The sequence below is a fragment of the Myotis yumanensis genome, unplaced genomic scaffold, assembly GCF_028538775.1.
Source record: "Myotis yumanensis isolate MYYU_CA2020_CCGP unplaced genomic scaffold, mMyoYum1.0.hap1 SCAF_15, whole genome shotgun sequence".
Classification (NCBI taxonomy): Eukaryota; Metazoa; Chordata; class Mammalia; order Chiroptera; family Vespertilionidae; genus Myotis; species Myotis yumanensis.
The window spans coordinates 7,528,741-7,551,138 of record NW_027223766.1 but is presented as its reverse complement, the minus strand read 5'-3'; the positions used below and the strand labels follow the sequence as shown (position 1 = coordinate 7,551,138).

The window sequence follows — 22,398 nt, the reverse complement described above, 5'->3', positions numbered from 1 at the left end:
GAAATTCTAGTGGTAATACCTATCTCTTAGAGCTATTATGAGAAATAGTAAATGAAAAAAATATTTCTAAAGGGCTTAGCCTAGACGTTGGGACTCAGTGAGATCACACATAATCAATGCTAAGTATTAGAAAAGGAATGTAACTTTTTTCCAAGATTGAACCCAACAGTTAATAGAAACTAGATTTCTTACAAAATTATCAATTTACCTTCACTGGCTCCACATTCAGAACATAAAATATTCCCATTACAAAACCTGTCTATTCTAGAACCATGTCCATTCCCTCTCTCTGACTTATAAAGTAGTTACCTTCATCTGACTGATCACTTCCACTGGAGCTCCAAGTTATATCTGTAAGCCCACTGGCACTCTTAGGTATGGTAGTTTCTGTTAAAGAAAAAGAAAATACATAAAAAGCAATCACCTCATAGAGTTATCAGAATGAGATTTAATGCATGTTCCTTTGACGAAGTTATAAATGCACAAAATTCTGATGCTAGCGGGGATAACGTCTCATGTCATATCTTCCTGCCTACTGTTCCATGTGCAACCTGGGTTAAACTTCTCTAAAGTAAAGTCATATTACAAGAAGAAAAAGAAGTAGAAATGATTGAAATAAGTTACAAAAGACAAGAAAAATGACTGGAGCACAAATACAAATTCAAAAAAAATAACCTTGAAATAATTATGGATTATATGATTTCCTTCCTAGAGTATTTCATTAAACAACAACAAAAACACAAATCAGAAACTACAAAATCAAAACTTATGTATAATAGAAATGTGTCTGTGTGCCTCCTTTGCCATACTAAGAGCCCTGGTAGCACCAGTGTGCTTAAAACACTTAACAGCAATTCTTTTCAATTAAACTTGTTATTTTGAAATAACACTAAATTAACATCTATATATATAAAACCCTAAAATGCAAATAGACTGAAATAGAAACAACCGCACAACCGAACAACCGAACAGCCGAACAACTGGTTACTGTGATGTGCACTAATCACCAGGGGGTGGTCGTGGAACATGGCGGGCGTCAGCAGCAGGCAGCAGAGCGCGAAATATGGTGGGCGTTGGCCACGGCGGGATGGTGGAGCAGGTGAGCGGGGGCGCCAGACCAAGGTGGGGAGCCGGTCACTGTCATTGGGACGAGCCTCTGGCGGTTACTGAAAATTCTTTGCTCCCACGTGCTGCGGGCCCACTCAGAGCTCACACCTGCTGCCAGTGCCAATCCTGCTCGCACCCACTCTTGGCACCGGAGCCGCCGCTCGCGCCCGGTACCAGCCCCAATTGCTCAGTACTGTCAGTGGATACGAGCAGCAGCTGCCAGCCCCAATCGCCCCTGAGAGCTTCTCCACTGCCCCCTGCTCCTGATAGGAGATCAGGGCAGTGGCCCCCGTGCATCTGCTGATGGTGCTGGCCCTGCTCACACCCACTGCTGGCGCTGGCCCCAATTGCTCCACGCTGTCAGCGGGTGAGAGCAAGGGTGGCGCCGTCAGTGCATCGGAGTGGTGGTGGCAGGAGCGGGGCTGCGAGCAGACAGGGGACCGGGGGCTGCAGTGGGAAGGACTAGGCGGGGGCGCGGAGGATGGACCGAGACCCGCCCCTGTGCCCACCGCAGCCTCGCAGCCTAGTTCTTTTCAAGATGCATGATTTTGGGCACTGGGCCTCCAGTACAGTTATAATAAACTAGAGGCCAGTGCATAAAATTCGTGCATGGGTAGGGACCCTAGGCCTTACCAGTGATCAGGGAAATCGGTGGGGTGACTGGCAGGGCGATCGGGGCCCCCACTCGCACCCACCTTGTCCTGGTGCCACCCACTAGCTGGCCGCACCCCCCAGCACCACTACTGGTCGCCATCTGTGGGGTGACCTGCGGGGCAATCGAGGCCCCAGCTCACACCCGCCTTGGCCTGGCTCCTCCAGCTCACTGGCCCCGTCCCCCACCATGGTGACCAGTGGGGCAACTGGTGCCCCCACTCACGCCCACCTTGGCCTGGCGCTGCCTGCTTACCTGCTCCACCATCCCACCACAGTCCCGCTCTCGTCAGGAGCCATCGGGGCAGGCAGCACCACATCGCCTACTCCTGCCATGTTCTGCGCCACCCCCTGGTGGTCAGCACACGTCTAACTCCTGGTCAGGTGAACTCCCTCCCGTGGGGACAATTTGAATATTAGCCTTTTATTATGTAGGAGGATAATAAAGAAAACTCTGTATTCCTTCCCCAGTTACTTATGCTAATGTGCCAAAATGAGATTTATTCCCTTAACTTCATCTGTCATTGGTGTGTTTGGCACAAATGGTACAAACTGGATTTCTGCTACCTATCTTCATGAGTAGGGTGATTTTAAGCTTTTTACCCTCTGATTGGGGAGAAGTGTGAACCATTTCTCTTAAGAGTCTTTGGTTACAGAAAATAGGACTTTGCATTTACTAGATGGCTATAAACTTCTTGGCCATTTAACGACACGTCTCAGTTTCCTTATTCCACTTGGTCTGGCTGCTGTCTGTCTCATTCCCCAGAGAGACTTCCATCCTGAAATCTTTTAGGGGTGATAAGGGAGGACAGTGTGTATCCATTAACTGCTTCCTGACAGGGCTGTGGTCCCTGCCTGTGTAGGGGATGGAAGTCTCTCGGCCTGAGCTAAGGGGCAAGGGAGTGGGATCCGAGACTGGAACAGAGAGGCTGTTAGCTGATTCTTCCAAAGCAGGAAAGGCTGGAATCCCCAAAGCATCATCATCTTGATATGGAATTGTTTTATCATTCCAGAATCGAAATTGGTAGATTGCTTCATATTTCACTGACTCAATTATGTTGTCCTGAAAATAAGTCTGTTCAGTTCAATTGCCGAGTCTCATTTCGGGAGGTGGTGATGCACATGGGCTCCCAAAGTGCGACCTGGAAAGAGTGCCATGACCATGTGAATAAGCAAGGTACCAGGCTATTTCTCCAAGGGTACCAGGCTATTTCTCCAAGGGGCTCTGGTCAGATTCAAAGTCAATCTTAAATCCCTAAAGCTGACTGGTGACATCCAGAGTCCCGGCATGACTCTCTCCATCACAACATTCCAGTCAGTCCTGGTTGATAAAACCACGATTGGAAACTGGCTTTATGTGTCGGAGAAGGGTGATAAGGTGATCTGAGTCGCACCACCCTATGTTACCAGTGATGTTAATGACAAAATGGCACCACTTGTAACCCACGAAGGTGAAAGTTACAGAGGTAGTAGAAGTGAGCCAGCTGGACTGTTTTGGAGTAGGAAATAAATATCTGGATTACCAGAGAATGTTACCTAAGGGGACTGTGCCAGGAGCAGGCTGAAGCATGTAGGTTCATGGGTTTTTGACTTCATGCAGGAAAGGTTTCAAAATACGAATGCGGTTTATTTTGAGTACGTTTATTAAAGCTGGGGACAGTGAAACAGGGAAGTGCTTGCAGTAGAGAGACTAGGAGGGGCTGCTTTGGCTCTCTAGAAGTGTTATCAGAATGAAGTGAGCAAGGCAAGGGTGCTGTCAACTCACTGGAGAGTCAGAGAATAGGGGGCCTTGGGGACAGGATCAAGGGTTTAGCCAGGGACGAGCTACCTACATTTTTTTTTTAGATTTTATTTTTCAAATACTGTTTACATTCAATATTTTTCTATATTAGTTTTAAGTGTACAGAATAGTGGTTACACAATTATATAATTTACTAGGGGCCTGGTGCACAAATTCATGCATAGGTGGGGTCTGCTGGCCTGCCCCGATCGGGCTGATCAAGCTGGATGGCTGGAGGGAGGGACTGCAGGCGGTTGGTCGGCCTGGCCCCCCATCAGGGTGTGTGGGGGCGGCTATCAGGGGCAGGGCCACTGGGGGAGGGGCCACAAGCAGTTGGCCAGCCCCACCCACTGGTCGAACTCCCGGTCGAGGGGACAATTTGCATATTAGTCTTTTATTATATAGGATGAGGTGATCCTCCAAATAATTCAGGTACCCACCTGGCCCCCTATATATTTACTTCAATATTATTGACTATACTAGGGGCCCAGTGCATAAATTCATACATCTTGAAAGGAACTGTGGGCCGCGAGGCTGCGGTGGGCACAGGGGTGGGTCTTAGCCCATCCTCCATGCCCCTGCACAGCCCCTCCTGCTGTGGCACCCGGTCCCGTCTGCGGGCAGCCCTGCTCTCGCTGCCGCCACTCCCACATGCTGACAGTGCTGGTCCTGCTCACACCTGCTGACAGTGCAAAGCGATTGGGGCGGTCAGCAGGTGCCAGCAGCGGCTGTTGCCTCTATCACCCCTCAGGAGCAGGGGGGCGTGGAGAAAAACTCAGGAGCAATTGAGAAGCAGCAGGTGCGAGTGGCGGCTCTGGCGCCAGCTCGAGTGCGAGTGGGGCCATTGCCAGCAACAGGTGCAAGAAGTGGCTGCCGGCCCCGATCGCCCCTCAGGAGCAGGGGGAGGTGGAGAAGCCCTGACGGGCGATCGGGGCCAGTAGCCGCTGCTCACACCCATTGATAGCGCCGAGCGACTGGAGCTGGCGCTGGGCGCCAGCAGCAGGTGCGAGCGGCGGCTCTGGCAGCGGGTGTAAGCAGGGCTGGCACCAGCAGCAGGTGCGAGCACCTGGCGAGACCACAGCACGCGGGAGCAAAGAATTTTCAGTAACCACCAGAGGCTCGCTCTGATGACAGCGACCAGCACCCCGCCTTGGTCTGGTGCCCCTGCTCACCTGCTCCACCATCCGGCCGCACCTGATGCCCACCATGTTCCGCGCTCTGCCGCCTGCTGCCAATGCCTGCCATGATCCGCGCGTGCCCCCTTGTGGTCAGTGCACGTCATAGTGAACGGTTGTTCGGTTCCAGTCTATTTGCATATTAGCCTTTTATATATATATAGATACTCTACAATGTACTTAATTTCCCATGACTATTGTATTACTGCCAACTTGTACTTCCTAATACCTTCACCTTTTTCACCCAGGGTCCCATTTCCCCTTCCATCTGGCAAGCAACAGGTTGTCTCTCTCTGCACCACTGTATTCATTTCTGTTTTGTTTGTTTGTTCACTTATTTCCTCCTTTGACTCCACATACAAGTGAAATAATATAGTATTTGTCTTTCTCAGTTGGATTTGTTTCACTTAACACCTTCTAGCTCCATCCATGTTGTCGCAAATGAGAGGATTTCATTCTTTTTCATAGACGAGAAATAGGGCATTGCATGTAAGTACCTCATCTACTTTATTCACTCTTCTCTTGATAGGGACTTAGGTTGATTCTATATCATCGCTTTTATAAATAACACTGCAAAAAACACAGGGGTATATATTTACTTTCAAATTTGTGGTTTGGGGGTTTAGATATATACTCAGAAGTGAAATTGCCGGATCATGATGTAGTTCACCTTTAACTTTTTTCAGGAACTTCCATACTCTTTTTCATAGTGCACTGTGTGGCATCTATTTTACATTCTCATGAACAGTGCACAAGGGTTTTCTTTTCTCCACATTCTCACCAACACTTGCTGTTTGTTGATTTATTGATTCCTATTCTGACAGGTATGAGGTGATATTTCATTGTAGTTTTAATCTGCATTAAATGATTATGATTAAATGACATTGAGCATTTTTTCCTGTCTACTGGCCATCTGTATGTCTTCTTTGCAGAAGTGTCTATGCAGGTTCTCTGACCATTTTTTAACTGTTTTGGGGGGTTTTATGGTGTTGTCTGTCTTCTTTATAAATCTTGGATATTAACCCCTTATCAGAAGATTTCGATCTTTATTTTATAGAGACTTGTTTTGTAGTCTAACAAGGTCTATCCTGGAAAATGTTCCATGTGCACTTGAAAAGAATGTATATTCTGCTGCCTTGGGGTGGCAGATATTCTAAAAATATCAATTAAGTCCATCTGGTCTATGTGTTCTCTAAGGTCGCTGTTTCCTGATTGATTTTCTGCCTGGAAAATCTATCCATTGATGTCAATGAGATGTTACTGTCACCTACTATGGCTATATTACTGTCTCTCCCTTTATATCCACCAATATTTGCTTTATATATTTAGGTGCTCCTATGTTGGGTGCATAAATGTTTATAAGGGTTATATTCTCTTGTTGGATGGATACTCAACATTCCTTTATCATTATGTACTGTCCTACTTTGTCTCTTATTATAGCCTTCATTTTTATGTTTTTTTATGGTTTTTGTGTTTTTTTCTATATAAATTCAAACCCAGCTTCTATTTTTTTGTTACCATGTGCATGAAATATTATTTACCATCACTTTGTTTTCAGTCTATGTGTCTTTCGATCTGAAGTGAGTCTGCTGTAAACAGCATATGTATGGGTCTCGTTTTCTTATCCACTCAGCTACCCTATGTCTTTTGATTGGAGCACTTAATCCATTTACATTTAAAGTGATTATTATTGACTAGAGGCCCAGTGTACAATCAGGGTCAATTGGGGCCTTCCAGCTGCCAGCCAGGGACTCCCTTTCCTGGCTGCCAGCTGGTGCCTCTCTTCCCTGGCTGCTAGCCAGGGCCTTCCTTCATTCCAGGCTGCTCCCTGGTGGTCAGCACATGTCATAGCAAGCAATCAAACGCCCAGTCTCCTGTTCGAACTTCCGCGGGGACACTTTGCATATTAGCCTTTTAAATATATAGACTAGAGGCCCGGTGCACGAAATTTGTGCACTCAGGAGGGTCCCTCAGCCCAGCCTGCACATTCTCACAGTCCGGGAGCCCTTGGAGGATGTCCAACTGACAGCTTAGGCCCTGCTCCCTCCAGCAGTTGGACATCCTTATTTCTGCTGTGGAGGCGGGAGAGGCTCCCACCACCACCACTGTGCTCGTCAGCCATGAGCCTGGCTTCTGGCTGAGTGGCGCTGCCCCTGGGGGAGCGCACTGATCACCAGGGGGCAGCTCCTGCATTGAGCGTCTGCCCCCTGATGGTCAGTGCGCGTCATAGCAACCGGTCATTCCGCCGTTCGGTCGATTTGCATTATTAGCCTCTTATTATATAGGACAGATATGCAGTTGTTGCCATTTTGTTATTCATATGTTCCTCTCTTTTTTCTTTCTTCTTAAAGAAGTCCCTTTAACATTTCTTATGATACTGGTTTGGTGATGATGAGCTCCTTTAGCTTTTTCTTGTCAGGAAAGCTCTTTATTTCTCATTCAATTTTAAATGATAGCCTTCCTGGGTACAGTAGTCTCAGTTGTAGGTCCTTGCTTTTCACCACTTTGAATAATTTGTGTCAATCCCTTCTGGCCTGAAAATGTTTCTGTTAAGAAATCAGCTGACAGTCTTATTTGAGCTCCTGCATCCTAAATATATGCCATATGAGGACACAACATGATGGTGTGTATGTACCAGGAAGTGAGTATCTACCTGACACCAAATGCACTGAACTTCCAGCCTCCAAACTATGAGAAATAATATTTCTGCTGTTTATAAACTACCGGTTCTATGGGTGTGTTTTTTTTTGTTGTTAGTAGCCTGAATAGACTAAGACAGGAAGTTATCACTATTCATGTGATTATATAACAAATTCATGAAATTCATAAGCCTATGAATTATAGACATTTAACTATAACATTTATATAAGTAAAACCACTATACATAATTTAATAGTCAGTAAATATTCATATGCTTTCTTCTCTCACCTTCCCATCTTCTTCACTTCCTACTGTTTTAGTTTTCTCTGGTTCCCATTGTCTTTCTTTTTTGCACACTTTGCAAAAGTATGTTCTCCCACTTCTACTCCCCAGCTCTGATAAAAATATTGCTTCCACACCCTAAAATTTCTGTTAATAGCTTGTCTTTAATACTTTAGATGCTATTTTTAAAATGAGCCAGTTCTAAGAAATACCTTGAGTCTGTTTTATCAATTTCTTTTGTTAAATTATCACTACTTTCTTGCTTTAATAAGCTTCTTATATGCTGGAAGTAAAGTAATTATCCTATATAATAAAGAGCTAATATGCAAATGGTTGTCATGCCCTCACACCATCACGTAGTAACGGCTCAGATACTCAACACTGGGGAGAGAGGAATGGGGACCAGCCAGGCACAAATGAGCTAGCAAGAGAAGAATGGGGACCAGCCAGGCTGCGGCCTGGGAGAGGGACAAGCAGCCCGCCCCACGGACAAACCGCACGCCCCGCAGTCCCGGGTGCCAGCGGCCGCACCTGAGCCAGGCTGCGGCCCAGGAGAGGGACAAGCCACCCCCGCCACGGTGCCAGGCACCAGCACCTGTGGCTGCGGCTCAGGTGAAGCCGCCCGCTCATGGTTCCCTGTGGCTGTGGCCGGCCCGGATGAAGCTGGCCCGGGTCCTGGGTGCCTAAGGCCTGCCAGAGGGAGGGAAGCCCAGGTCCCGGGTGCCTGCGACCAGCCGGAGGAGGGAATCCTGGGTCCCAGGTACGAGGCAAGGCAGAGGCGGTTAGAAGCGATAAGGCCAGCAGGGGAGCAATCAGGGGCAATCAAGCTGGTAGGGGAACAGTTAGGGGTGATCAGGTAGGCAGGCAGAGGTGGTTAGGAGCAATCAGGCAGGCAGGCAGGCGAGCAGTTAGGAGCCAGCAGTCCCAGATTGTGAGAGGCAGTCAGACATCCCTCAAAGGGTCCCGAATTGGAGAGGGTGCAGGCCAGGCTGAGGGACCCACCCCCTTCCTCACCCCTTTCCCCCGGTGCACGAATTTCGTGCACTGGGCCTCTAGTATATTGATAAAAGATCTTTAAGCCTTTAAGAATGTATTAAGTATTCTACAATATAGAATGTATAGCAGAGTAAGTCAAATATATACTGATGTGGGGAAATCATTATAAAACATACTTTTATAATTAGATAAAAGGTAGCAGCTTATTTAATATTTCTTTCTCAAAGTTTAACTATACTTAAAATGTTCACAGAAAGATATAAGCCACATCTATAAAATACTATTTTCTCCATACAAAATATATTATGATAGTTTAGAAGTCAGAATTAATTGATCTTTGAATATCATAGCCTTTGGCACTAACAAGAAAAGTTAAATTCTAGAGATCCTATAGAAGATTATGGTATTACAAAAAGATGTGTGCCAGTTTTATTTTATAATATAGAATTTTAGGAATTTTTTGAAATTTGAGAAATTTTATTTTCATTTGCATAAATTTTAATGAAATAATAATATCACTTAAAGTGTTTAGTCTCTTATTCAGTTTTCCCACTCTGCAGAATTCTGAACAGACTTTCATATCATTAATTTGGCCATCAGACATAATAGCAATTGCTGCCATTGATGCGTTTGAGCTAAGCACTTGTTTTTGTAGCTCACAATAATCCAATGAGGCACACATTCTTGTTCCCATTTTCCAGATGCAGAAACTAAGGCTCAGCATGTTTCGCTTGCTTTCCCAAGATCACAGTCAGGACAGTCAGAATACCATGGGCCAGAGGAGATCCCCACTCTCCCTGCCCACCCACAGTATAACTGAGTGTGGCAGCACAGCCAATGACCTACCTGATACCCAACCCCTCTTCTTCCTTACTAACAAAACCCCAATTTTATTTGAGTAGCAACATACATGTTTAAAAATCCTTAATTTCACTGAAGTCTCTTTAGGGGAGGTGCCTGTATGTAATAGGTTATGGCCAAACCTGGAGGTCCTGGAGAGGGAATTCCTTCCCAGATGAAAATTTCCCTTGGAGAAAATCCTCAGACCCTACATTATTCCCCAAGAATTGGGCCTGGAGAATTCAGCTTCTACCTCTTAACCACAAGAACAACCCCACACTAATGCTACAGAATTCAGAAAGAGCCTGGCTCCCTGGACTTCTTGTGACAGAAGATAAATTCAACCCCATTTCTTCAAACACTCTAATATAGTTCCCTACTATTTGTAACTGAAAGCCTTCCCTAACTAATTTGTCAAGTAAGAATTTCATTGCCGCCACAACCGGTTTGGCTCAGTGGATAGAGCATCGGCCTGCAGACCCGGTCCCGGGTTTGATTCCGGTCGAGGGCATGTGCCTTGGTTGCAGGCACATCCCCAGTGGGGAGTGTACAGGAGGCAGCTGATCGGTGTTTCTCTCTCATCGATGTTTCTGACTCTCTATCCCTCTCCCTTCCTCTCTGTAAAAAACCAATAAAATATATTTAAAAAAAAAAAAGAATTTCATTGCCTGAAGTAGGTCATAATTTTATTTCACAAATCAGACATTGTTTAAAACCTTGGAGCTATGAGTCTGAGCTAACCTACTGGGCTCTGTCAATGAGTAAACCCAGAAAGGGCACACAAAAAATTTTAATGATTACCTATAGGAGGCAGGACAAATGGGGCAGATAGTGACAAAGGTGAAAGACAGATTTCTCAAAAAACACCTGATTACATTGCTGGGATGTTTTTAAAGCATGAATATATAGTCTATTCAAACTATGTAAATAATGTTTTAAAAGAAAGAAAATAAATCTAGGAAGAATATATTATCCTTATATTTTTCTGTCAAGAAATCAACAAAATATTACCTTTTTTGGGACTAGCAAACAATTCAAGGTGCTTCTCTGTAACAGTCTTCTTTTCAGCTGTTAATGTCTGTAGGCAGATAAAAATAAAAATAAAATTAACAACAACAATGTAGTAATTTATGTAACAAGGGCTAAAAACCAACAATATTTTGTAAAATATTCAAAACCTTAACTACATCCTCCTTAACATATTCCTCTCTGTTTTCCTTTATTTATATTTACCAATAATTATTCCCAAAGTACATACTCTTCATATACTTATAAATGTATTTTTATATTTTTCCTGAATCTAAACAGAAAACTGTCTAACATTTAGTTTATAATATTGTATTTCAAAGTTACATTTACAAAAAATAACCTGAATATCTCATTATATATCTGAATATATAAGCATTGCATAATTATACTTCTTGTAAAAAGGATACTCAGTGCTCTTCTGAAACTGTTCTTCTCAGAAAATTCTCAGTAGGTATCCTTCATATATAAAAAAAAAAGTATAAAGGTTTTGCATGGCATAAAGAGGTGAATACTAACATGCCATAACTATTAAAGGAATTCAAGGATGAGAAGAAAATGTAATATGGTTCCCTACTATATCATGACAGTATTTTCAAAGAAAATAGGAAAGGGAACTCCAAAGAAATAAAAGTACAGTGGCCTGAACACTCAGATCTAAACAATTTTACTATAGTAAACCCTCAAGGTTGCAGTCTTCAATTTAACAGAATTTGTATTTAATGAACAAAACTTCCGGTCTGGATGTTGTTTTAAAACACCCTGTTAATTTCAAACTGCTTTTAACCAACATTTGCTTATAATTAAATTAACCGTTGTTGTTTTTTTAATTCACTATTATTTTTAACAAATTTTAGTGAACAGGCTATATTTGGGGGAAAAAACACTATAGTAATTTTGCCAACACAAATAAAGACTACATTATCTACAAATACAGTCTACACTAGAGGACCGGTGCTCAAAATTTTGTGCACTGGGGGGGGTGGAGGGGGTGTGCCTCAGCCTGGCCTGCACCCTCTTGCAGTCCGGGACCCCTCACTCCTTACAGCCCGCCTGCAGCGGAGACAGGAGAGGTTCCCGCCACCGCTGCTGAGCTCGCCAACTGAGAGCCTGGCTTCTGGCTGAGTGGCACTCCCCCTGTGGGAGCGCACTGACCACCAGGGGCAGCTCCTTCGTTGAGCATCTGCCCCCTGATGGTCAGTGTGCATCACAGTGACCAGTTGTTCCACAGTTTGGTCAATTTGCACATTAGGGTTTTATTATACAGGATATTTAAATCCAAGAGTCACCACTTATAAGCAATGCTTGGCGAGTGATTAGCATGGGATCACGCCACATTGTACACTGCTTGTTGTTGTGTGGTGTGACTTTCTGGAGCAGTTTTAACGTGTGCCAGCCAATGTCCTGAGGCGTGCTAAGCCATGCCCCAGCCGTGTGCATTTGTTTGCTGGTGATGATTGGTAAATGCATGCATTTACTAGACCTATTCAGTATAAATTCAAAATTATAGTAATACGTACAAAAAACTTTTCTGTGAAATTAAACTTTTCATACGAACTTTAATTAAACAAACATGTCTACATAAGTAAAATCAGGTAAACTAATTTGTCAATTTTTTAACATGCACATTCGAAAACCCTACTTTATTATATAATGAACTTGCAGCTTAAAGGACACCCCTCGCCCGAATTAGTACTTTACCCGAGTCCCAGGAGAATCCTGAAATCCTTCTTCACACCTGAGCCATGCTTCTGCGAGGGAGGCAGTGGCCCCCACTGCCCTGAGGCCTGCTCTGCTGGCCTGCGGCGGACACTCTCCCGGAAAGGAGGGGTATTCCACAAGATCCCGGTTTCTTTTTCTCTGTAGTGATAATTTTTAAAGAAAAAATAATCAACTTCACTAAGTTGACAATTAACAACATGGAAACCCAGAATGGCAATGGTGAAGGCATATTTTTAAATGTCTCTGAATCCCCATGTGAAGGAGTAATGTGACAGCAAAACCAAAAGTACAGAGACAACAATTACAACTTGTCAACAAAGTCCAAAATACAAATGGGTCAGAATAAACAATCCATCCTCCAAACTCATGCATGGCATCATATCCGAAAGGCAAGAAGCTGAGAGAAGCAACGAAGGGCCTGTGCACAAAGACAACCGGTGTTCACTACAAAGTGGAGCAGGCGACCTGAGAACGGAATCTGCAAAGGGGTGGGAACAAGGTCCCAACCAAGATCCGAAGGGGTGGGGCAGTCTGGGTACGCAAACAACCAGTCAGCTGGGACCACTTCCCCCAAAAGGGCCCAATACTGAGGAGAGAACTGCTGGTAGTCCACAGTGGAGGCCCAGTTCCCGTAACGAGCCTTAACGAGCCTTAACAAGCAATCCGCAGGCACCTGAGGCTGCATGGTGGCGCCCCCCTGCCTGGTAGAGCTTGACAGGGGACTTCAGGCCGCACCTCCCACCCTGGTGCCAGGCTGGGGGACCTCAAGCCGCAACCCTATCTGGCGGGGCTTGACAGGGTACCTCAGGCCATGCCCCCGGCCCCACTGCCGGGCCGGGGAACCTGAGGCTGCGCCCCCCCACCCAGCGCCGGGCCGGGGGACCCGAGGCTGCACCCCCCACCTGGAGGGGCTTGACGGTGGTGGGGCTGGCTGGGTCTGGGTCTCACCCAATGAGGGTGGGGTCGGCCGGTTCTGGGTCTCCTGCATTTTCAAAGCGAGTGCAGGTGGTGGGCAGAGACTTGACTCTGGGTCCCACAGCATGCCCCAGACTTTGACAGGAGGCAGATTTTCATATGCATTTTACTAATTTTCTTTCATCTCTGACACTTTTATTATAGAGAAAGGGCAAATAGCAATATTAAAATATTTCCTCTAACTCCCTTTTAATGTGCACGCATTTTGTGCACCGGGCCACTAGTGTTGTGCTAAAAGTCAAAATTGAAGTAAGAGTTAGATTGTGTAACTTCTATTTTTAAATGAGGTGTTTAATTATGGAAGGCATGGTTAATAATGTTAATAGTGTTTTAATGACTTTCATTTATTTTTTCAGCCAATAAGCAAGAAATCCTGTCGCCATAGCCAAAATCTAATATAATTCCTCCTGTTATACAAGAGTCACTCTGTTGCTGTATTAAAAATGTCAATGCACAACATGTATTAAAATTCACCTGTATTTGCTTGACATCTTTTGTTTTTAAATATATTTTTATTGATTTCAGAAAGGAAGGGAGAGGGGGAGAGACAGAAACATCAATGATGACAGAGAATCATTGATCGGTTGCCTCCTGCAAGCCCCCTACTGGGGATCCAGCCCACAACCCCATCAAGTGCCTGTTAGGTCTGGTCCAAGAATTGAATCGATACCCCCTCCCCTGGGAACTGACCTTCAGACCACTTCACAATGGACATTCCACTTGCTTAGACCACATCCCACTTGCTAAGACCATTATCGACCCCCCTATCTCCCCCCCTCCCGCCCCCCTCCCCAACTTCCCAGAATCCGGACCTGCACAGAGAATTCTCTGCCCAGAAGAAGCCCACCAAAAGTCCTTTAAAAACCGCTGACTCCTGTCACTGGGGTGCTGGAGCCATCTGGGGCTCAGTCACCTGGTGTGTGGATGATGGAATAAATTCGTAATCCGTCACCATTCTGGCCTTGTGCGTTCCTCCTTCAGCAACCCTAACAGTGCCCTGACCAGGAATCCAACCATGACCTCCTGATTCACAGATCGACACTCAACCACTGAGCCATGGTGGCTGGGCTACTTGACATCTTTTAAGATCTCTCTCCAAATTGCCTCAGTAATACCTCTCCCATCAAAGACTGGTGAAAATATGTGGAGTTTTCCTTCGTGTGTGAGTAACACCTATTAAGAAGGATAGTAAATAAAAGCAAATCATAATTTTTGAACCTTAAGAGAAACTACTGCAGTGTTGAAATGCGAGCTAGCACCTACATACACTGCAATAGTAATGGAACAGCAAACTCAAGAAAACAAAACCTCTCCTTAAAAATAAAAATATCATCATCTAAGTCACAGTGGCATTCACATATGTGCCTGAATAGTCACCCTTTCTCTGCACTGTTCTAGCTCTCTGCTTTGCTTGCATGGGGGGCAAGGGTGACTTGTCCCTACAACACGTGCTGTGAATGAATGCAGCCGCCAGTGCCACACCAGGGCAGCTTAGCCCAATGCCCACGAGGCTTTTCCCAGTGGCTTTGCATTCCTCGGCTCCCCCCTTGACTGTGAAAGCTATGTAACATGAAAGGAAACCCGCTAAAGCTGGTTTCATGGATGTCTTGAGATTTATATCTCTTTCAGAGATCCCGCCCAGGAAACATCAAATCCTCTGCTTTCCAACCACAGCTGCCCTAGAGCAGCGATTTTCAGCTGCACCGTGCACGCTGGTGTGCCACCCAGCACAGTATGTTAATGTCACCCATGCAATAGCTGGTGTGCCACCCAGCACAGTATGTTAATGTCACCCATGCAATAGCAGGTGTGCCACCCAGCACAGTATGTTAATGTCACCCATGCAATAGCTGGTGTGCCACCCAGCACAGTAAATGTCACCCATGCAATAGCTGGTGTGCCACCCAGCACAGTATGTTAATGTCACCCATGCAATAGCTGGTGTGCCACCCAGCGCAGTATGTTAATGTCACCCATGCAATAGCAGGTGTGCCACCCAGCGCAGTATGTTAATGTCACCGATGCAATAGCTGGTGTGCCACCCAGCACAGTAAATGTCACCCATGCAATAGCTGGTGTGCCACCCAGCGCAGTATGTTAATGTCACCCATGCAATAGCTGGTGTGCCACCCAGCGCAGTGTGTTAATGTCACCCATGCAATAGCTGGTGTGCCACCCAGCGCAGTGTGTTAATGTCACCCATGCAATAGCTGGTGTGCCACCCAGCATAGTATGTTAATGTCACCCCTGCAATAGCTGGTGTGCCACCCAGCGCAGTATGTTAATGTCACCGATGCAATAGCTGGTGTGCCACCCAGCACAGTAAATGTCACCCATGCAATAGCTGGTGTGCCACCCAGAGCAGTATGTTAATGTCACCCATGCAATAGCTGGTGTGCCACCCAGCGAGTGTGTTAATGTCACCCATGCAATAGCTGGTGTGCCACCCAGCATAGTATGTTAATGTCACCGATGCAATAGCTGGTGTGCCACCCAGCGCAGTGTGTTAATGTCACCCATGCAATAGCTGGTGTGCCACCCAGCGCAGTATGTTAATGTCACCCATGCAATAGCTGATGTGCCACCCAGCGCAGTGTGTTAATGTCACCCATGCAATAGCTGGTGTGCCACCCAGCGCAGTATGTTAATGTCACCCATGCAATACTGTCTGTGCACGTTCCCCGTGGCCAGACCCCGGCAGACGCGGGTATAACAGCCCGGCCGCACTGAACCTCAGACTCCCGTCCCACAGAAGCAGGAAGAGAAAGATTCGGGAAAAGTTAGGGGCAGAATGGAGAGTGCGGCAACAGAGATTTGGGGGATAAGGGGGGCGGGTGGAAACGACAGCAGAGCCATTCGAGTACACACGCCGCTGTCTTGGTGAGTTACACGAGTCAAAAAAAAGGAAAATAAAGAACCACCAACACCAGCGAGGGCAACTGTGGCTCACAAGCTGGTTCCAAACCCAACACCGTGCAGCGCCTCGCTTCCGTCCCCCCTGGCTGGACCCCTGCCTCGCCCCGCGCAACCCCTCCCCGGACCTCCGCCCGCGCCGGGAGGTGCGGCTTCCTCAGCCCGCACTCGGACAGGGGGCGGCCTCGGGAGCCGCAGCTTTGCCCGGACCCCCACCAACACCGCACCCACGCCTCGCCGCTACCAGGCCGGGCCAGTCCCGGGGAGGAACCCGAGCGGATGCGCACGGAGTTCCCCGGCGACCTCGGCTTACCTTCGGGCCGCGCGAGCCCCGGTGGCCAGGCATCTCCGCACACGCCGCCCCGCGCCCAGCCTCCCCGCGCCGCGCCGCGCCGCGCCCCGCTACAGCGCGCCGCACCGCGCGCCGCAATTGGCTGGCGAGAGGGCGAGGGGCGGGGATTCTCTGGACGCACCGCCCAACCAGCCTGTGCGTCGTACCGCGCGCTGTGATTGGAGAGCACTCGGGTGTGGGGCGGGTTTCTCTGCCACCCCCGCGTTTTCTGGGCATGAATGGGCTCCCGGCTGGGCTGTGAACCTGGGCGGGAGGGTGCGTACCGACTTAAGGGGTGCTGTGCGGCCAGTCCAGCCTCCTCGCTGGGCTCGGGGTTCTGAGCGCACTCTGAGCGGACCACACCGCTGACCGTCAGGCTCCTGGTGGGGGAATTGCTGGGCTGGTGTCAGCCTCCAAGGGTTGTTTTCCAAGAAAGCTCATTGGTGGTCTATTTTGTCAGGCATCATTTGACATTAAATTAAAATAAAATGAAAACCCGAAGTAGGGTACGAATTCAAAATGAATACTTAAGGGATGGTTAAACAAACATTTGAACCCCCTAGGCTGCAAGTCTTTAAGAAAGCTTTTATTGAGCCTGGCCTGCGGGGCTCAGGGGTTGAGCATCCACCTAAGAACCAGGAGGTCACCGTTCTATTTCTGGTCAGAGCACACGCCTGGGTTATGGGCTTGATCCCCAGTGAGCATGATTCTCTCTCATCGTTGATATTTCTATCTCTCTCTCCTCCCTTCCTCTCTTAAATTAATAAATACAAATATAGGGGGAAAAACTTTTTATTGAGCCAAAAACGCTAGCCAAAAAGAAAGAACATAAAAGAACATGAAAGACAATATGTCCATTGTGTAGGAGTTTGCAAGCATTTCTATACATCAAGCAGGTGAAAGGAGGAGAAAGATGCAAGCTGTCTGAAAGAATTTACATTGGCAAAGGGTTGGAAAAAGTACAGCCAGGCTAGCTCTGGTAGAGGCACAGAATCCACAAAAATAAATGTCCACTCTTGTGGAATGGCAGTAGGGTGAGGTGGGGTGGGATGGGGTGGTGAGGAGTGGAGTGCGGTGGGTGGGGTGAGGTGGGGGTGTGAGGGAGGGAGGGAAGCAGGGGAAGAGAGAATGCCAAAGAACCTAGTTAGTGAATGACACTGGGCATGGGTATTATTCTGAATGTTTTTAATTTCTTTTCCCTCCAACACTACACACACACACACACACACAACCTGTGTGAAGTGAAAGGAAGGTCACCACAGGAGAACGAGAACTACTGCTTGATTGTAAGCCTCAGTACTGGGCCGCCTGGCGCCCTGCACTTGCAATTGGCAGAGACTCAAACCAGAGGCCAGGGGAGTAGTGGAAGGAAGTTTTATGGTGTTGAGCTGTGGCTGGGGAATTGGGGCTGGCAGCCGAGAAGAGGAGGGGCCTCTGACATATCCGATGAGGGGGAGCATATTGCCTTTTCTCCTGTTGGATCCAAGTTTGGGGATTGTCTGGGCGGGGTGTTCTGGGGGCGGGGGGGGGGGGGGGGCGCGGCAAAAATAAGAGGGAGGCCTTCAGGTCCATCCTGATCAGGACTTTCGGGCCCGCCCGCGGGGTTCATGGCCACCAGAAGTGTGTTTGTGGCTCCAGCCAGGAACCCCTCCTTCCTTCACTTCAGTCCACCTAATACCCTCCCAGGATGGGGAGAATGCATGTGTTTAACCAGGACCACAGAGGTCGGAATGGCTTATTCGTGTGTCTCCATTTCCACAGGACACAGGAGTCAATATTGTAAAAGTGATGCAACCTGCATTTTTCATGTCTGTTGAAAGAAGTTTCTGTTTCAGGTACTGCTATGTGTTATTTATAAACCAGAGGCCTGGTGCACGGGTCCCTCAGCCTGGCCTGTGCCCTATCGCAATCCAGGACCCCTCAGGGGATGTAGTAGTGCTCCAAGTGGCAGGAGGCCGGGGAGGAGCCCGAGCCCAGGCCTGGCGTCACCCTGCTTCCACTCATCCTGCCCCATTGCTCCTGCCGCATGCTCACGCTCAGTCAGTCCAGATGGGGAGAGGCTCCTGCCTCTGCAGAGGCACCAGCCGTGAGCCCAGCGTTTGGCACCTGTCGGTTAGCTGAGCTGCACTCCTGCTGTGAGAGCCCACTGACCACCAGGAGGCTTTGAGTGTCTGCCCCTTAGTGGTCAGTGCGCATCATAGCAACCGGTCGACCGGTCATTCAGTTGTCAGGTCAACAGATCACTTAGGCTTTATATATAGAGACTAGAGGCCTGATGCACAAAATTCTTGCAAGGGGCTCAGCCCCCACCACTGCCATGGCTGCCTCAGCCCCTACAGTGCAGCGGCTTAGTCCAGAGGGCATCTAGAAGGTCGTCCAGAAGGTCGTCTGCAAGGTCATCTGGTCTAATTAGCATATTATGCTTCTATTATTGTAGATGATGTGTGAAAAAAAAAGACAAGTGCTAGTATGACTACCCACCCTGCGCCTCTAGACTGCCTTCCACTCCCCACTGCATGCTTGCGTCTGTGGTCATTCCCTTTGCCTGGTCCCCACTTACCTCCACCCCCCAACCCCCAATCCATGGTTTTGCCCACGCTGAACCAACCCAGCCAACTGGTCCACCTCTTTTCTTTGGAGGTTATAAAAGTGGCCACTGGCAAGTAGTGCCCTACTACAGGGCGCCATTGTGAGCTGGCTGGTTCGCATCGGGACCACCGACGAGGTGGGGACACTTAGCTGGCAGCTAGGAGCTTTGGAAACTTTATTCTCTCTCAATCTGTCTCCCTCTCTCTTTCTCATGCTTACATATTTTTTTTGAATAGAACTTTCATCAATCCTATTCAAAATCTGAAAATTGAGGAAACAAAAAAATGAAACAGCAAAATACTCAACATGGCTTTCTAGGCCAAAATTCACATATTCTCTTTCAAATTATAAACAGCACATAAGATACCTGAGAAAAACTGTGCCTGTTTAGCAAGGCTTACTATATGTTAAGAGAGTAAATGATTGTAAATATGATGGTGATCAATTTTATTTTTTAAAAGATTTTTTACTGATTTTTAGAGAGACAGAAACATCCATGGGAGAGCGCAACACTGATTGGCTGCCCCCTGCCAGGAATTGGGCCTGCTACCTGGGCATGTACCCTGACCAGGAATTGAACCATAACCTCCAGGGTCATAGGCAGACGCTAACCACTTAGCTCGCTGGCCAGGCTCATATTATTCGTTTTATGCAAACTGATAAAATAGCAGTAAGAGAGATTTGAGTTTTTATCCCATTTTCCCACCTTAAAGCTGAACCATGTCAATCGTTATCAGTTTACGGGTAATATGTAGTATAGTTCTTTCTAATAGTAATTGCCTTCAGAAACAACTGATTAGGTACATGAGAATATCTCTTCCTCATTTGAAACATAAATGCTTCCATACTGATTCAAAAGCAAAGGACCCTCATGATGGCCAACATTAAAAGAAGAGATAGGAAGAGACATTTTTATTACATTCATTAGGATGACATTGGTTAATAGGATCATATAGGTTTTGAGTGTACATTTCCATGATACATGAGCTGTATCTTGCATTGTGTGTCCACCACCCCAAGTTAAATAATCTTCTATCACCATATATTTGGCTCTCTTTACCTTTTACTACTGCCCACCCCATTCCTTCTGGTAACTACCATACAGTTGTCTGTATCGGTGAGTCTCAGTTTTATATCCCACATATGAGTGAAATCATATGGTCTTAGCTTTTTCTGACTTATTTCACTTAGCAGAATATTCTCAAAGTCCATCCATGTTGTCACAAATAGCAGTATTTCATCTGTTCTTATGCTGAGTAATATTCCATAGTATACGTGTACCACATCTTTATCCAATGCTCTCCTGAAGGACACGGTTCTTTCCATGTCTTGGCCACCATGAATACACTGCTTACTTAATATTAGAAATGTTTCTGGCCCTAGCCGGTTTGCTGAGTAGATAGAGAATCAGCCTGTGGACTGAAAGGTCCTGGGTTCGATTCTGGTCAAGGGCACATGCCCAGATCTTGGGCTCAATCCCTAGTAAAGGATGTGCAGGAGACAGCCAATCAATGATTCTCTCTCATCATTGATGTTTCTATCTCTCTCTCCCTCTCCCTTCCTTTCTAAAATATATATATACTGCCATAATTTTATGTCTAAGTGATTGTCTACCTCAATTTCTTTCCTTCAAATTCAGGATGGGTCCTTGTTTATTCAGACAACGTCTTCAGCATGATGGGTAAGATATAAGTTTCATAAACTGAATTAAAACATCTTGATCCTGGTTGCGCACATAATCTCTAAGGACTTTTCAAAAATGCTCAAATCTGGGCTTCACTTTTTTTTATTTTTTTTCATCCTTCAAAAGTTTAATAACACGCAGTTTTGATACAACAGAGCATCAGAGTCCAGAGCAAGAAACAGCATTGACATGAAAGGAAACAAGTATGCTGAGGGGTTCTCAGTGAACTCCCCAAAGCCGTATTGCTGGACTTTTTCAGCACAACTCTCTCCTAATTTTCCTTCGGTTTTTACAACATTCTTCTTGGCTCCTCTCTCCGCCTCCCTGGCCAGCCTGTCTGGCCTCAAAGCCACAGCCTGTCTCTCTCTTGCTTTTTTCACTTTCAGAGTCTGTCTCTGGGTATCTCCACGGGGAACTGGTTGTCTGCAGAGAAGCTGTGGGCCACAGAGACCTGCTCCTGGGATCATCTCTGCCCAGTTTAAAAACTGTGCAGTGGTGGGCTCGGGACTGGTGTGTAAAGACCCAGGACCAGCGGGGCCTAGGGATTCACCCACACTTCCCGGTACAATTCTCTTCATGGTACCTGTGACATCGGAAGTACTTAAAAGTTCTCCCTCAGGGCTGCAGGCCTGGAGACCCCGCATCTCCTGCAGGCACAGATCTGCTGGGGCTTCTCCCAGGTCTCCTGCTGCCTGTGCCTGACCATATTGTCAGGATGGGAGTTATCTCTTGAACATGCACCTGGTCAGCCTCCTAAGAAGTTCAGACCTTTCACGACATCTCCGCTTGGTCTTGGATAAATGAGTTCTCTCTTCCTGGCTAAAGTCTGGGCATCATATTTCTTTGGAGCTTCCCCAGAAAAGACTGGTTTGTATTCCAGGTCAATCCAGGTTCCCCCGTGGCTGCAGTTGTCTTGCGGACCCACTCTTGAGATGCAGACAGTCTGTGGCTTGCTGGAAACTGCTTGGGCCTCACTCTTGGTCAACTGATTTAAAATATCTGGGGGGAAACTAAACTAAGTGTTAAAAAATTAAAAATTTAAAAATTAAATATCTGGAAGGAGAGTCTGGACGTAAATACTTTGTAAAAACTGTTTAGTTGGTCGGTATGTGTAATGATAAGCAGTGCGCACCAGCATTGACATCACGACAGAGTACTTGTTGGCTAATGTGTACCCCTAAATCTTAGCTTAAATAAGAGATGACGTGATACACATATGTACTGCAAAATGATTACCACAGGGTTAGTTCACCTTTATCCCCTCACATTATTACCGCTGTGTGTTAGCATATCATCTATAATCTACTCTCTCAACAACTTTCAAGTATATAGTAATACAGCACTGTTAATTATAGTCACCATGCTGTAATTAGACCCCCCCCAGAAATTATTTCTCTAATAGTTGAAAGTTTGTACCCTTTGACCAGCCTCTCCCCATTTCCCCCACACACCCACAGCCCCTGGCAACCACTATTTTATACTCTCTATTTCTTTCTGACTTTGGCTTTTTTAGATTCTGCATATAAGTGAGATCATACAGTAGTATTTATCTTTCTCTGTCTGAGTTATTTTCCCTCACATACTCTCAAGATCATCCCTGCTGGTGTAAAGGGCAGGATTTCCTTCTTTTTATGGCTGGAAAATATTCCAGTGTGTATACAAATATATTACACTTTCTTCATCCATT

At 46.5% G+C, this 22,398-nt stretch overlaps 1 protein-coding gene across 2 annotated transcripts in view; it reads right to left on the bottom strand.

The window, feature by feature from the left end:
• SPIDR (scaffold protein involved in DNA repair) overlaps positions 1-16,477 on the bottom strand; it is a 289,161-nt gene extending 272,684 nt beyond the window's left edge. For both annotated transcript variants that reach the window (XM_070391894.1, XM_070391895.1), the window contains exons 1-4: positions 16,421-16,477; positions 12,199-12,357; positions 10,483-10,549; positions 310-387 (exon numbers count right to left, since the gene is read on the bottom strand). In XM_070391894.1, the coding sequence (XP_070247995.1) occupies positions 310-387; positions 10,483-10,549; positions 12,199-12,357; positions 16,421-16,453 (337 nt within the window). In that variant the 5' untranslated portion in view covers positions 16,454-16,477. The remainder of the gene's footprint in view (positions 1-309; positions 388-10,482; positions 10,550-12,198; positions 12,358-16,420) is intronic.
• Positions 16,478-22,398: the final 5,921 nt, after the last annotated feature.